General features: G+C 32.0%; 2 protein-coding genes across 2 annotated transcripts; one reads left to right on the top strand and one right to left on the bottom strand.

The window, feature by feature from the left end:
* Positions 1–1047: 1047 nt before the first annotated feature.
* LOC105343192 (uncharacterized) lies at positions 1048–3157 on the bottom strand. Its single transcript, XM_011450440.4, has 2 exons — positions 2678–3157; positions 1048–1561 (listed from the first exon to the last, which is right to left on the bottom strand). The coding sequence occupies exons 1-2, from the start codon at positions 3093–3095 to the stop codon at positions 1158–1160; spliced, it is 822 nt and encodes a 273-aa protein (XP_011448742.3). The 5' UTR covers positions 3096–3157; the 3' UTR covers positions 1048–1157.
* A 1352-nt stretch (positions 3158–4509) lies between these two features.
* LOC105343191 (glutathione peroxidase 2) lies at positions 4510–7862 on the top strand. The gene is made up of 2 exons (XM_011450439.4): positions 4510–5108; positions 6935–7862. Exons 1-2 carry the CDS (start codon positions 4758–4760, stop codon positions 7394–7396), a joined length of 813 nt encoding a protein of 270 aa, XP_011448741.3. The 5' UTR covers positions 4510–4757; the 3' UTR covers positions 7397–7862.
* The last annotated feature ends 8985 nt before the right edge of the window (positions 7863–16847 follow it).

Below are 16847 nucleotides of genomic sequence, written 5' to 3'. Positions count from 1 at the left end.
TAGCATAGCATTATTTTTCATTATAAATCTCATCCAAAATTAGTCTCGAACTGTACAATATACATTATTATTTCCTTATTTTCCAAGGTCGTTTTATCACTTTGACCAGCTCTGACAGTGACGCTGCTGCTGCTGTTGTGTTATGGGGTGGGGGAAGGGGCAAGGATCTATTGATTTATATCTAAGTTGCCCTCAAATAGCTACCAGGCCAATGCTGAACAATTCTGGGAATTGGAAAATCTGTAAATTTCATGTGAAAGTCTTAATGAGTTCTTTTTTAATAACGATACAGATTTTGGAAAATGTGTGAAATACGTGTCGAAAACTCAGATTAAAAGCGAAGCTCTGGAGGAAATAATAAGATTGCTTAAGGCTGGTTAGTGACAGCCTCTTCTGAACAAATAAGGGCAGGAAATTAAATTTCAAGTATTCATTAACCTAGTATTCATTGTAAAAAATGCATAAAATGTAAATTTACAATTGTGCAATTGTGCAATGCCTTTTCAATTCCAAACATTCCCGAAAACTCAAAGTACTGAATGTAATGTGAACGACAAGATAATGCTTTATACACATGATGCACAATTTAAAGAATCGTAAATTGACAGATTGTTATATTTCTAGGTAAAATCATCTGCAAAGTTGATCGTAAATAATGTTTTTATCAAATCAAACAAATCTAAAAATTGTCACTCTGTGACAAACTAGAAAAAGACAGAAAAGGGCAGAAAATCGAGTGTTCCGGTTGCTCATTCTGGAATATCGTTGAAGGATTGAAGATTTTGTACACGGAGAGCTGAAAAATAAATGAAGGTGCTTGCTTAATACTTTTTAAGCTTCCTTATGAAGTTTTAATCTATACTTACAGCTCAGAATAAAAGATAAGGAGAATGAGGGGTGATGTTGGGTAGAGAGGATTTATTAAGTTGTAATTTTCTCTAAATTACAAATCTTCCCCAATCCGAACCTTCATTTTTCTTAAATTTAAGATAGATGATTATGAGAAATTATACGTATACATTAATCATTCAAAGATAGTGAAACAAAAAGTCTTTCCATTTTAATGCAAATTTAATAGCTCTCATACAATTTTAAATTCGAAATTCAAACATGCAAAATACAAAGAGTTTCTAAAAAAAACTCAAAAACAAGTGTTCTTATTGGACTTTCCATCCTTTGAAACTGGACCATTGAATTCCAAGAAGAGAAAGAGAATCCACAGTTCGGATATTCACCAGATCCCCTGTCTTCAGAATAACAGGTACTGTATTGGAACAACTTTCAAAACCTTGTTGACCCAGCTCATGATCACACTTTGCCAGTCCTTTTCTCTCTCCGTTCACAAGCAGCTCTGCATTGAACTTTGACATTTCTGCTACCAGACTCGTCCAGGAAAACACGTATAATCCACCAGACGGCGCTGTGAAGAAGCCATTTTTCGTATTGTACACGTCATGGGTGTTAAGAGAAGTTTTATCGTAAACCACATTCACCGTAGTGTCCGTTTTGAAATTAAGCTTCTTGCTAGTAAAGGCGTGAAATGCGACCACCGAGTCTTCATCTGTGAAATCAAAATTGTCGTGAAGTTATTGTTTTTATCTAAATTTATCTAAATAAGAGATTTACGTTGACAAAATCAATAATAATTATATATGGCTTAGTTGAATCAAATATTTTGGAATTGCCAAAGTTCTTTTACAAACATCTTCAATTAAAAATACTCTCCTAAACATTGCTGATGTAAAGTGAATTGAAGTGAAAAGATTAAATTTAAAGAGTTTTCCAGAAGCTTTCAGTAACATAATCGTCGACTTTAACGAAATAAACACGATCATTGACCAAAATAAACAATTTCAATGACTTTAATGAAATAAAAAAATAGTTGACTTGAATGAAATATGCAATAATTTTTGTCGACTTAAATGAATTAAACACGATCATTGAGTTAAGGTGGTATGGGACATTTGTCGATATTAATGTGGATTAAAGTACATTATAATTAAAATAATTTCACCGATTTAGAATTTTCAAATTTTTACAATATTTAACCTAAAATACGTTATATATTGTTTTTGAAATATTTCTCAGCGGAATTCGAACTCATGACTTACAGATTCGTAGTAAACCCTCTAACCTACTAGTACTTCGCTACGCTTTTATGTGACACTTTTAGGAAAGGAAAAAATAATATTACACTTGATTTTATTGTTTAGTTCGATAAATAATACGTTGCAACACGCGTACGGAAGTGTCCCATACCACCCTAAATGAAATAAACACAAGCTAAGACTCTTAATGCATCCGGTTTCAAATGTACTAACGAACAGAAACATTCGTAACAACCATATTTGCACACTTTAAGCTGATATCTGCAAAATTAATATATTTCTGATAAGAACAGTGCACATATATTATCGACTTTGTTGTCTGGTTTGAGTTCACCAAAACAAGACACTTCTGAGGAGGTAAAAAGCGAAATGAATTCAGAAATACAATCAGTATCTGTGTGGGATTGAAAACATTCCCGTTTACGAAATGATTTCGACGTTTTATTGCTCTTTAAATAGATAATATACGATGACACGAAGGATCAATACATAAATCTCCTAAAATTCAATTGGTTAAAAAATATATAAATGTTTTGATTTCAACTTCAGAAAAAAGATTGATAACATACTCTGAGATCCTGAAGAAGCATGACTAGTTCCAGCATCAGTTGCATTGCTCACTTTGACCGAAATCTGCTCCTGGGTATCACGCATGCGCCGGTTTTCGTTTTTAAGTGCGATGAATTTCTTCTTCATCGCTTTCAGTTTGTCATCAAACTGTCGACCTTCCACTGCAATAGCCATCATTCGTTGTTTTACGGTAAGCATGTCGCTACTCAGTGTGTACAGTTGGTTGACCAGAGACAGCCTGATCAAAGACTCCTGATTCAGTTGTTGTTGCAAGGATCGAAGGTCGACGGCACCACTCGATTGATTGATGACTCGACTACTCGAATCGACATCTAGGTGAGCAGTCAGATTTGAGTTTGACGAGACCGCATAGATCATCGTCCATAACATTATAAGCTGACGTGAATTGAGATACATAACGTAGTTTGCTCTAAATAAATTGAATGCTTGGTCTTCTTAAGGAAGATCGAGAAGATGTGTTACGGAAGTCAATGTTAATAAAGGCACAGTGGCGTATATCCGATGCTTTACGATTTTCATCATGACCTATTGTAAACCTCGTGCAAAATATCGGTAATAAGATAAAACATAAAAACAATGCATTGTATTGAAATATCAAATCGTCCATTACATCCTAACGGAACAATGAGGCAAAGAAGCGAGATACATGAGAGACCAATAGCCCTAAGTTGTAAGCCTCTTTGTTTATTAAGAAAAGCTAAATCTTCATTTCATTTTATTTATTTGTCATTATGTTTTGATTCTAAGTAATAAAAATCATAATTGTTTTTTCTTAAGAATTAATGTATTTTTGTTTACATTATGGTTTCTTTTACGTTAGTTTCAATTAAATTCATACAGCGACGGCATAATATTTGATATCTAGGAAAGAAATGTTGATTGTCAAAAAAATGTTAAACTTATAAATATAATGTTCCTTTGTTCCGTATTTTTTACAATATGGCGAAGAAAAATTAAAAATAAAAAAAAAATTGAAGATTGTTTTTCCTCATAAATCTTTTTATTGTATTAAAGGGCGAAAGAGATATTTGTTAAAATCTAAATCGACGGAGGAGCTCTGTAAACGACATGATTAAAAAAAAACCCCTTACTTCAAAGATAGTGGTACTTAAATATTGATTCTCCCTACCGTTGTTTTTCACGACTCTTTTTTATCAAAGGGGGGAAAGAATACTTGTAAAAAAATTAAACCGAAGGATTAACTCTGAAAACGACATGGCTAGAAAGCTTTGCCTTTGAAGATAGTGGTAGCTTTTGTATTGAACCTTCCTGCTATTGTTCTTCGCGACTCCGGTCGCTAATAATCCACGATACAATTTAAAAAAAAATCTTCATCATTTTGAGCACCGGGCTTTATCATGTATTTCAAAAGAACATATTGATAACTGGTGTTAATCTCCGGCTAGAGAAGTTAATATATACAGCATAAAAGGATATCGATTGTGGAAAGTAACAAAGAAATTAAAGGGTACTTGAAAATTATCGGTCAATATTGCGAAAGATAAAACGAATTTTTTCGGAACACTTGGTTGTGAGTTCGGCCCTCTTGTATCAGCTTAAATCAATAGTCGCTTCTCTTTCTCGAAGCATGGTCTACAAATATATGTAATCACACAAGCTAGGGCCTAATGTTTAACTCTCCAATAATCGCAAACATATCCTCTACAAATATCCCAAGCACGTCACTTTTAAGGCCCACGTTGGGTAAAAAAAAAGTAAACTCTCCTTTTAAACTTCAAAACTTATCACCAATTTGATGAAAGAATTTAAATATCTCTTGAAAGTTTAACAACTGTTTTAAAAAAAATGCTATGTTTTGTCAATACGTTAATTAAAATTTAAGAAGCCAGGTATTTGCTGATACTTGAATAAACCCTTTCGGAGCCTCTACGTAGATATCGGGGACGTAATATTGATTTAAAGAACGTACAGTAGGTCCATTTTCAACATTCGCGATATTAGCTCTCTTATAATGACAAGTACACAAAGAAGTGCGAGGTATTCCCTGTGTCTTTCCCCTCTCCTGCGAGTTTCTCTGTCGTTACTGGCAGTTCCGCCATGACCTCTGTATTACCGATGGAAAAACCAACCGCTGTCGCTACAGCGCATAATCTTCAGGCTCCGACCCTTAAGGTACCTCATACAACTGCGAATACCAATGGAGCCGGGAAATTCAACTCCCAACAATCTCCGAGTGGTTCGCCTTCCGTGAGGAAAAAAGGAACGAATGTTTCCGGGAACAATATGTCCGTCAAACCGATTCCTGTGTTATCAGTGTCCTCGTTTTATGAGCTGTCGGCGTACCTTCCCAGTGGGAAAATGGACCATTTTGAGAAATATCACGGGAAAGTGATTCTTGTGGTCAACATGGCTTCTTGTGACAAGAACACGAAGCAGGAACTTACTCAGGTACGCATATTTAATTAGGTTTTTTTAGTATACCTGATAAACTTATTTAAATAATTCTAGAATATACTCTATATCTACAGTAACATCAACGAGGATCCCGTATTTTCCGCGCGTCCCCCGCGGTCCAAATTGCAACGCGGTTTAAGACAGGTGTCTCAGGTAAAACTGCGTACCCCTTGAATACTTCTAGAATATACTCTATATCTACATGTTTTCAATTTTCATGGGGGGCCATTGCCGGAGATTTTAACCAAAGAGTCAATTGGAATTGTAAATTAGATCTAAAATTTGAAACCACAATCTACATAACATCATGATATAGAAAATATTATTTCGCATCCTTTGACTTGGAAATTATAATAACGGTGCTATATTTCGGCATAACAAACTTCAATTTGATAAGAGAGTTATTGATTTCTATGTGTAAAACAATTCCATTATTGTAAAATAAACTTGCGATAAAGCGTCAGTAGGGTTGAATGTCCGTTTAAGCTAAAATTCAATAATACATTTTTAAAAATATACAAAAATCTATTTTGCAAAGTAAAGATTCCCGATATACACACTAGAGTGTAAATATCAAATTCATTATCATTATGTATAGTATTGGAAAATAAAACTTTTTCAAGACTGGCAACTGGCAATTAAAGGATGGAAACAATGTATTTTATTACATTACTTAAACACTAGAATATCAATTTCATAATAATAAACTCAAATACATGTACGACTAGCAATAAAAGGGAAATACACTGTAATCTCCTAATTTCCTTTAAACGAATATTTGACATACCCCATATTTACGGTTTCTCTATAAACTAGTTTTATCCATATCCGATTATTCTACACATATCAAAACAAAGCATATTAGACTTTTCACAATTGAAGATAAAACATATATAACATTTTCTCAATACTTAAAACAAAATGGCTGTTGTTTTCTTGTTATTGAGAAAAAATGTAATATACTTCTTAAAATGAATGATAAAATATATTTTGTAGCTTATAAAGTAATGTCGGTAATATTTTAGGGAAAAAGCAATGAGGCTCTGTATCGAAGAAAGAAATTAAACACTTTTGCCATCATGTTGAATAATTACTTCGTACTATATAAAGTTCATATTACAGATTCTGCGTGATAAACCTTTTTGATCTGTGTTTAAGTAATCAAGTTAATCATTATTGTGTAGAATTTTCACAAAAGAACATGCTTGCAGAAAAACCAATTTTAATTTTTTTTTTAAATACAGCTCATCTTGCTTAACGGTATTCAGGTTTTCATCTCAAAATATTGTCATCATCTATATATGTGTTAATTATAGTGTTATTTTAAAATCAGCAGAAGTTTTACTACACTTTTTGACAAAGTTAAAGCTTTTCAGCAAGTTAAGATATCAACAAATAAAAAAAATAAACGATGAGAGTACATTTATGTAAAATCCGTTTTTATACCTGAGGGGTCGAAAACACATCTTATACTGTTGTTTTCTGTGATAACAAGGATCAAAACTGATTGAAAATAGATTTCCAATAGTTATTTAAAAGATGGACATTTTGTAAATGTACATTTTCTAACGTTAAATCAAATTTTTAATATTATACAATATAAAGTTAGGATATCTAAGAGTTACCAAACATTGCTGAGTTCCGCAATATAAATATAAAGCCATTGAAAAATTAAAAAGAAAATGGCACACTTAATTTTATTTCGGAAGGATCTTTGAAGTTCATATGTTTTAAGACTTTTTTAATAAATTAAAAATTTATGATGCATATATGAATGTTACAGATATGAATTTATATGATATTCTTTTTTCCCCAAATAGTTGAATGAATTTGTGACGTCATATGGACACAAAGGACTCGTTGTTATGGCTTTTCCCTGCAACCAATTTGGCAAATTGGAACCCTTAAGTAACGCCGAAATTCCTTTATTTTTACAAAACGTGAGACCAGGGGTGAAATTTGAACCAAAATTCTCCATATATAACAAAATCGATATAAATGGCAGTCAAACCCACCCCGTGTATGAATACCTCAAAGTAAAACAACCAGTACCTCAAGATGACGACGGGCAAATCGCGCGAGACTTTGGCGAGATTGGCTGGCATCCGGTTTGTAGAAGTGACGTCAGCTGGAATTATGAGAAATTTCTAGTGTCGCACGACGGACAACCTATTAAAAGATACAGCCACAGGACATTGGGGGAAACAATAAAAAAGGACATCGAATCGTCGTTAAGGAGAATTCCCAAAGCAACGAGAGAGGCTCATCAGTTGCACCATTGAAAAAACTATTTGGTTAAACTTCTCTCAACTTTTTAACTTAAATTATCAAAAAACGAAAGCACAAATTATGACAATCTAGACTTTGTGTATTAATCTTAATAATAAAGTTAATGCGTGTGGCAGTCTATTTGTCTGTAGACATGTGGTTTTCTATAGAGTTGTTGTTTGGAAAGAAACGAAACAAGAGCATAGATTCATGCTCTCTTCATTGATGACAAAAAGATGAATCCTGTTATTTCATGATGAATCGACAATGAACTATGTATGATATCGGTCATATTTGGCCCCCATAATTCGCCATTTTTTAAAGTGTTTCAGGTAAATTAAATTGTTATGTAATATTTTAGAAGAGTTGATAGACGATGTATTTTTTTTACCTATGTATTCAAATTGTTTGCACTTACTGGCACTTTATGACGTCAGAATTCGAAGTTACGCAATTTTTATAATTTAATAAAAATTATTAAAAAAATTATATTTTTCTTCTCTTTTTTTCGAATGGGAAATATAAAGCGGTAATGTTTAAAAGACAAGATAATCCCACAAAATCTAGCATAGATTTAACGATATCCGATCCTCAGCAATGTTCGATTATTCTGAATTATCCAGACCTTTTGGTTTGTACCATAATGCTGCCTTTTATATAGAAAAAATTAATTAGTCATAGTAACTAATCGTTTAATGATAAGTGTTTTTAAAGGATAATACTACTTTTTTCATCTGATTCAAAACACTTATTCAATCTCACGATTATGAATATAACAGTCATAATAACACGCTAAATCGCCCATATGAATCCTTAACACCCCCGCACATGCGCAGTGGAAAAACTACACTAAAGGCACTGCTTAATTGATACATGTATTATGTTACATGTGTATGCGCATGCGTGAAAGTGGAGAGATGGTCAACAAAACAAGAGAGAAAAAACGCCTTATATGTTAAATTCGGATCTAAGAACAGAGGAAAAAAGGTACTCCTAAGTGTAGAATCGGTAGTAGAACAGTTGTTTTGCAGTTGTTTTTAAAGGTAATACAATTAAAGCAAAATATTAACATCTCAAAGTTGTGGGTGTTCGAAAGGCTCGGATAAACCGGTTCTACAGGTGTGTCTTCAGGTGTAGCTATTTTTAGTCTAAGCAAGTGATAAACGTAAACAAACATAAACACATACGAATTATACTATAGTGGAAAAAATGTCATCCGAAACACAAACTGTGAGTTTACTAGGCGAAAGTAGAACTGTTTTATATGGGGGCGAAGAAGAACAAGAAAGAGAAAGTGAGATAAACATGGAAAAGTTGTATGAACTGATGAAAAATATGGGGAAAACTATCAATGAACGTCTCAATGAAATGAGTGCAACAATTGATGCCAAAAATAAAACAATTGATAATGCGCTACAAAAAGTCGACAAATTATGTGAACAAATGGTAAGCATCACAAACAGAGTAAACACCATTGAAAATGAGATGAGCGCGGTCAATAAAACATGTGGAGAATTCCATGAGCATTTAAATGGCATGAGTAATGTGTTTGATGGCGTAAAAGAGCAGGTGGCGGACATGGAAGAAAAAACTCAAGATCTCAGAAATAAACTCGGTGATATTGAATCCAAATTCGAGCGATGCACATCCCTTAGAGAGACTGAAATTAAAAAGCTAATAGAGGAAAATGAAGAGCTCTCAGACCAGATCACTGATTTAAGGTGTAGATCTATGAAATACAACCTGATTTTCTCAGGTATCTATGAGAATGATCATGAAAACACCGAGGAAGTTCTCCGTGACTTCATGGCCAGAAACCTTGATATTGATCACCAAGTTGAATTTACCAGCGTGCATAGATTTGGAAAGAAAAACAAGAAAAGAGCTCGACCAATCGTTGCGAAATTTATATATCAGTGCGATTTGGATCAAGTGCTCAAAAGCGCCAAAAAACTGAAAGGAAAGCCATTCCAAATAAACCAACAATTCCCAGAAGAGATAGAACAAGCAAGGAAAAGCCTCTATCCGATCATGAAAGAACATAAGCAGAAAGGAGATCATGTGAAGTTAGTTAGAGATATTCTCTACATTAATGGTCAACCCTACAACCCGGAAACTGAGGAGGAGTACAGTAACCCACCCAGGCGTGACAGACCAACACCAAACCGACATCGGAGCGTGTCTAACAAAAGGCGTCGAATCAGCTCGTCACAGGAAACGCGATAGGGACTCGTTGGGGAGTGTTCTAAAAATACAAAACCAATCAATGAACCTCAGTGCGTGCGTACTTATTGTGACCTTAAAATTCTGTCATTAAATTGTTGCGGCGTAAAGAAAAAACTGAATTACTCAGAATTCCAAGAACTTGTCAAAGAGCAAGATATCGTATGTTTACAAGAGACAAAAACTGACGATTTAGATGTTATAGAAATTGATGGGTACGAAATAAAAATGAAAAACAGAGTCAAATATGGTAGAGTAAATTCTGGAGGTATTATACTAGCATATAAGCAAGAATTGAGCGAATTTATTAACATACATGAAACGGAATCGAAAGCTGTATTATGGTTTGAAATTTCGAAACAACTTACTAATAATGAAAAGAATTTATTAATAGGCATTGTATATTTACCTCCAGAAAATTCAAAATACAGTAATAGAGATTCATTGAATATGATAGAATTAGAAATGCAAGAATTGTGCTTTGATGATAAACATGTAATATTAACAGGTGATTTCAATGCTCGAACTGGAACAAGTTCAGAATTTTTTGATATTGAAAATGCAAAAAATGACCAATTTAATGAAATTTTTGATAACATGGAAGATGACCTGACATTTTTAAGCAATAAAACTGAAAGAAACAACGAAGACAAACACCAAAATGCATATGGTAAAATGCTACTAGAAATGTGTAAAGCAAACAAGATGCTAATTGTAAATGGGCGCATTGGTGATAATTTATCAGGGAAGCTAACATGTAAAGGTTCGAGCACTGTTGATTACTTCCTCTGTGATTATTCTACTTATAAATATGTGTCGAATATGAGAGTTCTTGAACAAAGCAAACTTTTTTCTGATTGTCATACACCAATTTTATTGTATTTAAATCTACAGCGAAATACAAATGCAGCTGTGTCTCAATTGAAGGTTGATTGTTTAGAAAAAATCAAACCATGGGATCCTACTAAAGAAAACTTATATGTACAATCTATTGATACCGAACATCTTAACAAACTTTTATTATTGTTAGATAACAGTTGTGTTGAAAATACCACGGATGTTGTTATTAATGATATTGTCGAAATCCTTAATAATATATATATAGATGCTGCTAAAATTGCCATAGGCTCAGGTGTTATTGGTGGAAAAAATCAAAACTCAAAAACACATACCAATTCAAAACCTTGGTTTACAAAAGCATGCCAAAAAGCTCGTACAAAATATCGTAATAGCAAAGTTTATTATTATAGAAAACGTACAGTAAATGCGCATAAAAAATATAAAGAACATGAAAAAAACTACAAAAAAATTATTGATAAAGAGCAGCTGAAGTACAGAAACAAAATTAGTAAACATTTGAAAGATATCAAAAACAAAAATCCTAAAGAATATTGGAAAGTAATAAATAAGAATAACAAAAATAAAAATTGCCAAAATCAATCGGCAATCGGTATTGATGATCTTTATCAGTATTTCAGAGACTTAAACAGGTCTCCCGAAATAAGCGATGAAAATAATCACATGGTTGATAATGAAATTGCTAATTTACAGTATGAAGATTATAATCACGATCTAAATAATTACATTACCCAAGATGAAATAAAAAAAGCAATTAAGAATCTAAAAAATAATAAAGCCAGTGGGGAAGATGGGATAAGAAACGAATATATTAAAGCAACACAGCAGTTAATGTTGCCAGTTTATGAAAAGTTGTTCAATTTAGTTTTTTCGTCTGGTAAGATTCCCTCTATTTGGTTGGAGGGAAATATTATACCAATATACAAAAACAAGGGAGTTAAAACCAACCCACAAAACTACAGACCAATCACTATACTAAGCTGTATTGGAAAACTTTTTACCTCCATTCTTAACGAACGACTGAATACATTTTCAGATGAATTTAACGTATTACATGAAAACCAAACCGGTTTTAGAAAAGAATATTCAACCATTGATAATATTTTTACATTGCATATTCTACTCGAACTTTTGAGAATGAAGAAGAAAAAACTTTATTGTATGTTTGTAGATTTCGAAAAAGCGTTTGATAACGTATGGCGAAAAGCATTGTGGTTTAAACTATTATCCCATAATATTTGTGGCAAAATGTTTAATATTATTTTCAATATGTACAGTCATATTAAGTCAAGAATTGTTTACAATAATGAAACCTCTACTTTTTTTCATTGTGAAAACGGAGTGAGGCAAGGTGAAAATATGTCAGCCTTCTTATTCTCTATGTACCTTAATGATTTGCATGACTTTTTAAATGAGTCTAATGTACAAGGTTTACCAACTATTACTGACATGTTAGAAAATAAGTTAGATATATTTTTCAAATTATTTGCTATATTATATGCAGACGACACTGTACTGTTAGCTGAATCTCCCGAGGAATTGCAAAGAGAGATAGATTGCTTTCATACTTATTGCATAAAATGGAACCTGAAAATGAATATCGATAAATCTAAAATAATAATATTTAGCAAAGGTAGGCAGAAAGAAAACGTGCAGATAAAATATAACGATAAATTTATTGAAGTTGTTACTGATTTTAACTACTTGGGAATAGTATTTAGCAGAGCAGGATCTTTTAAAATTGCAATACAGAAATTAGCCGAAAAAGCTACAAAAGCATTATATGAAGTGTTAAAAAAGGGGAGATTTCATAATCTATCAGTACAGTGTCAACTAGATTTATTTGACAAAATTGTCCAACCTATACTGTTATATGGATGTGAAGTCTGGGGCTTTTCAAATATTGCAATTATAGAAAGAATTCATCTCAAATTTTGTAAACTTCTACTCCATTTAAAACAATCAACTCCAGATTTCATGATATATGGTGAACTTGGTCGATACCCACTTGAAATTCAAATTAAAACACGCATTATTTCTTATTGGTCAAGAATACTTACCGGAAAAGATACAAAAATTGCAAAGTTAATATATGATCTAGGAATTTGTATGAATCACGAAATTGGGGGGAAAATCCCTTGGTATGAAAATATCAAACATATTCTAAATAATTGCGGTTTATCTAATATATGGATTAATCAAACTATACATAACTCACAATGGCTAAAGGCAAAAATAAAACTCACGTTGGTAGACCAATTCAAACAAAATTGGCAATCTATTCTACAATCATCCCCAAAAGCTCTAAATTATAGAATTTATAAGGAAGAGTTAAAATTTGAACATTATTTTGATACATTATCAAAAAAAGATGCAATTACATTTTGTAGATTTCGAACATGTAATCACCATCTACCCATTGAAAGTGGACGTTGGGCAAATATTCCCAGACATGAAAGATTCTGTGCTCATTGTAATAAGTGTGAAATAGGAGATGAATTTCACTACATACTTAGTTGTAACTCGTTGCAGCAAGAACGCAAGCAATGCTTATCAAATATAAATATAAAAATAAAAAATGCTATTAGTTTCAAATTTATAATGGCAAGTACAAAACACTGTTCTTTGAGGAAATTATGTGCTTTTATTAGAAAAATAAATAAAAAATGCTCCCCAGGTTAGAACCCCCATACTTCACATTTGTATTAACGAGTCAGAGTTTATATGTTTTTGTTTTTTTTTTCTCTCTCTCTCTCTCGCTTACGCATGCATTGTTAATTATTAAGAAATACCACATATTGTATTATTATAATCTCTGTGTACCATTGTGCAATGGTGTTGAGATTGAAATAAATGAATGAATGTTAAAAAATTTATTCGAAGTGCGTTGCCAAAATGCTATAGCGTCATAAAATGTGTCACTGGGTTAAATACATGTAAATATGATAATTTATTAATTTCACAATATAAAACATTTGGCTATTTTGTATTATGTAATATCTCAGTAAAGACTTAAAGCTATACACGCTATAATTTGCGTCAATTTTGAATAACGGTGAAAATGCATGTGTTTGATTACTTTAAAAAAGTTACCTTTATGCTGTTAATTACAATGCTCAATTCGATCACGTAACAAAAACATCAAATATTAAACAATAAAAAAGTATTTATTTTTCTGCAAGGAAAGTAATGCCTCCTAATGAATACCAATATACCACGTGATGTCGACAGCTAAATTTAGTCTATCATGCAAAACTTTGTGTAAGGTCAACATCTTCATAATTGTAATCATTTTACAAAGGAAAGGATATTTTCAGTAAAGCATAAATTTGTCCAAAATACAAGTACAAAAAAATACGATTCCATGAGTATATATGAATGCTTCCTTAAAAAATAATGACGTAGACCTGTATGTGTTTCCCCATATGTTCTATTTTTAGAACATGTAAGTGTTAGTGCAAAAATAAGGGTATCGTGAGTGACAAACGTATTTTATTTATTATACATGTATGTATTTCAAATTAACAACTGTTAAGCATATTAAAAATCAAGTCGGATATCTAATTAGACAAACAATAACGACAACCTGATTTCCGGCGGACATGCGCAATGAGGTCGGCTTCGCTCTTTCTTCATCAATATTCATGAAAAGGTAATACTTTCTTGGCAGGAAAATTAACAATTAAAAGTCTATACCTTTGTACACGAGATGGAGTTCACCACTGTAATTGACAGAATAAAGGTAATTTTTATAAGTAGACAAACATATGCGTTTTCACTGTCATTCAAAATCAACGCCAATTATAACGTGTATAGCTTTCATTCAGAAATCTAACCCTGCAGTACGTTAGTAGGTAGAGTTAACGTCTTTTTGATGTAAATGAAATTTAATAAAAGCTAGTTAATAATAAACCGTTGTGTGAACATTAATATTATAAGAACTAATTCTTAGACCAAATTTAAATTATTTTAAATTTTGTCATCGTATAGCTGAACCCAAATAGATTAAGGTTCCATCCTAATCCTAATGCATTCCATTCAAGAAATATTCATTAATGTCATGGTCTGGAAACTAAAATAGAATAAACATAAAGTGTTAAGAGAATTAATTTTTGCAAACATTGTGCACTCATGTAATACTATATATTCAATGCTGTTATTTCAAGAATGTGCTATAAAATGATACTGACAATGTTATCTTTTCTAATATTGTACATACATGTTTTTCATCATTTTGTCACTAATTTTAAACCCAGCTGACTGTTTCTTTGTCTTTTTATTATTTATACAATGTCAATGGATAGTTGCATAATGTGCATGTACTTTCAGTAATTTTAATGGCCATAAAAACATTTCAGTCATCAAATGTCGGCTTTTATTGAGTGCATGCTGATCATGAATTGTATAAAACAATAAGAAATGATTCATTTTTGTCTTATGATTTTTTTAACGTTAAATATAATCTTACGTCTTTTTCTTTTCTGGAAGGTTACCTAAAGGGCCTAAAGATTGACACAAGTTTTATCTACGAAAGAATGCAGATAGAAAATATTTAAAATTTCCATCTTTGTCATAGATGTCATTTTTCTTGCGATTAAAAGGTTCTAGATCTTATTAAGTTGTATTATTTAATAATTAAAATGAATCATTTATTTACTGTACATGTATTTTTCTTCAGAAGACGAAATCAAAATCGGGCTTATTCAAAGGCGGTCGAATTTAAAACGGGAAAACTGTTTTTACCTATAAATATTCTTTTTTGTGACTATATAAAGAAGTGTTCGGCCGATGGATTGTTGTATTTATGCATCCTTGGAACATAGTACTGTAGATTCCTAATTAAACGCGAGGAATTAATTTTCGCGTAATATCGCGAGAAGCAACCCTCGCGGAATTTTAAATCTCTATTTTAAATCTTTATTTTTTTTGACAGTTTTGAACTATAGGAAATGTTAACAAAAAATTGGTGATTACGATTTTATATTCTCGCGATTTGACACAAAACAGTGGAATCACGAAATTAAGTATTCGCATAAAATAAGGAATTTACAGTACTGTGTGTCTGGGTCGTAGTTGGTGTTAGGCTTCTTCATTGTTATTGTTTAAGTTTCATTTATATGATATTTGTTTGATATTTTCCAAACGCTCACTTGCATTTTGATTAACATGTATGATGTATAAATCTACACAATGCTAGATCACAATTTTAGCAGTTTTCAAAGGGTTGCACTAGATTTTTGGATAAAGTCTTGTTTTGTGTGGCGAAATATGTGGCAAATAAACTTTAGAAGTAAATTATTGTGTAATGTTTTAAGATTTATCCAAAGTTTAATTTTATAACACCGATAGGAAATCATACGCGATTGGAGTACTGTATAAAATTAATGCCTAGAAAACTATGATAGCATTATCCAAAGACAATGGCGGGCAAACTGCAGGATAATAAGATGAGATTTGTAAGCAAATGGGAGACGAAAGTGACGTCTTTTGCAATTTTTAATAATTTCCCGTATCAAACGATGCATAACCCATCAAAACAGGTGAAACATTTTGCAGAAACGATAAAAAGCCATTAAAGCATTAGGTCGGCATTATATGAAACGTGAATATTGCAGAAAAAAAAATTAAAAAAAAATAGTTTTTGGGTTTTACAGTCAACAGCGTGAAATAATAGCGAGACTTTGCATGCCCTTGACCTTCACATATTGATGTGACAGAATGATTCTCCACGTGCGAATGACACACATTTATTCATTTTGCTTGACACGGAAACTCAAAGCTGCTTATAATCATTTTCTCGTTCTTTGTTATAAACAAGGAACGTTTTGTTAATTTGTCACTGAAATGAATTATACCGGGAGTGCTGAATCACATGCTGAGAGAGAGAGAGAGAGAGAGAGAGAGAGAGAGAGAGAGAGAGAGAGAGAGAGAATGGGAGGTTTAAAGTAACATATATATAAAATGTTTAGGGTTTTGTAACTAGTACTCAGTTCATTACACATTTAATGCTTGTCCGTTTCCAATTATTTAACTTTCTTTTAGTTTTCATCAAGATTAACATTTAAAAAGACATATGTAGCTACGCTTACTTACATCTAGAAAACACTTAATATTAAAGGGCTTCATTTTCTCAATGTCTGCACTTGTGTTATTTATCATAATCAAAGCATTTATCTAATATTATAGCAATTTTTTTAAATAAATTAAAGTTTAAAATTATTGATGAGTCTTTTATATAAAATTCTCATATCGATTTTTTAAAACTTATTTCAAAGTGATCTATAACCATGCCGTTCCAATCAAATGTTGTTCATTAAAATTTTGAATTATAACAAAATACCATTTTATCACTTGTAACCATGAAAGATTAATCGAAACTTTTAT

The sequence above is a fragment of the Magallana gigas genome, chromosome 9 (assembly GCF_963853765.1).
Source record: "Magallana gigas chromosome 9, xbMagGiga1.1, whole genome shotgun sequence".
NCBI lineage: Eukaryota > Metazoa > Mollusca > Bivalvia > Ostreida > Ostreidae > Magallana > Magallana gigas.
The sequence above is the reverse complement of the archived record's forward strand: the minus strand, read 5'-3'. Positions and strand labels throughout refer to the sequence as shown.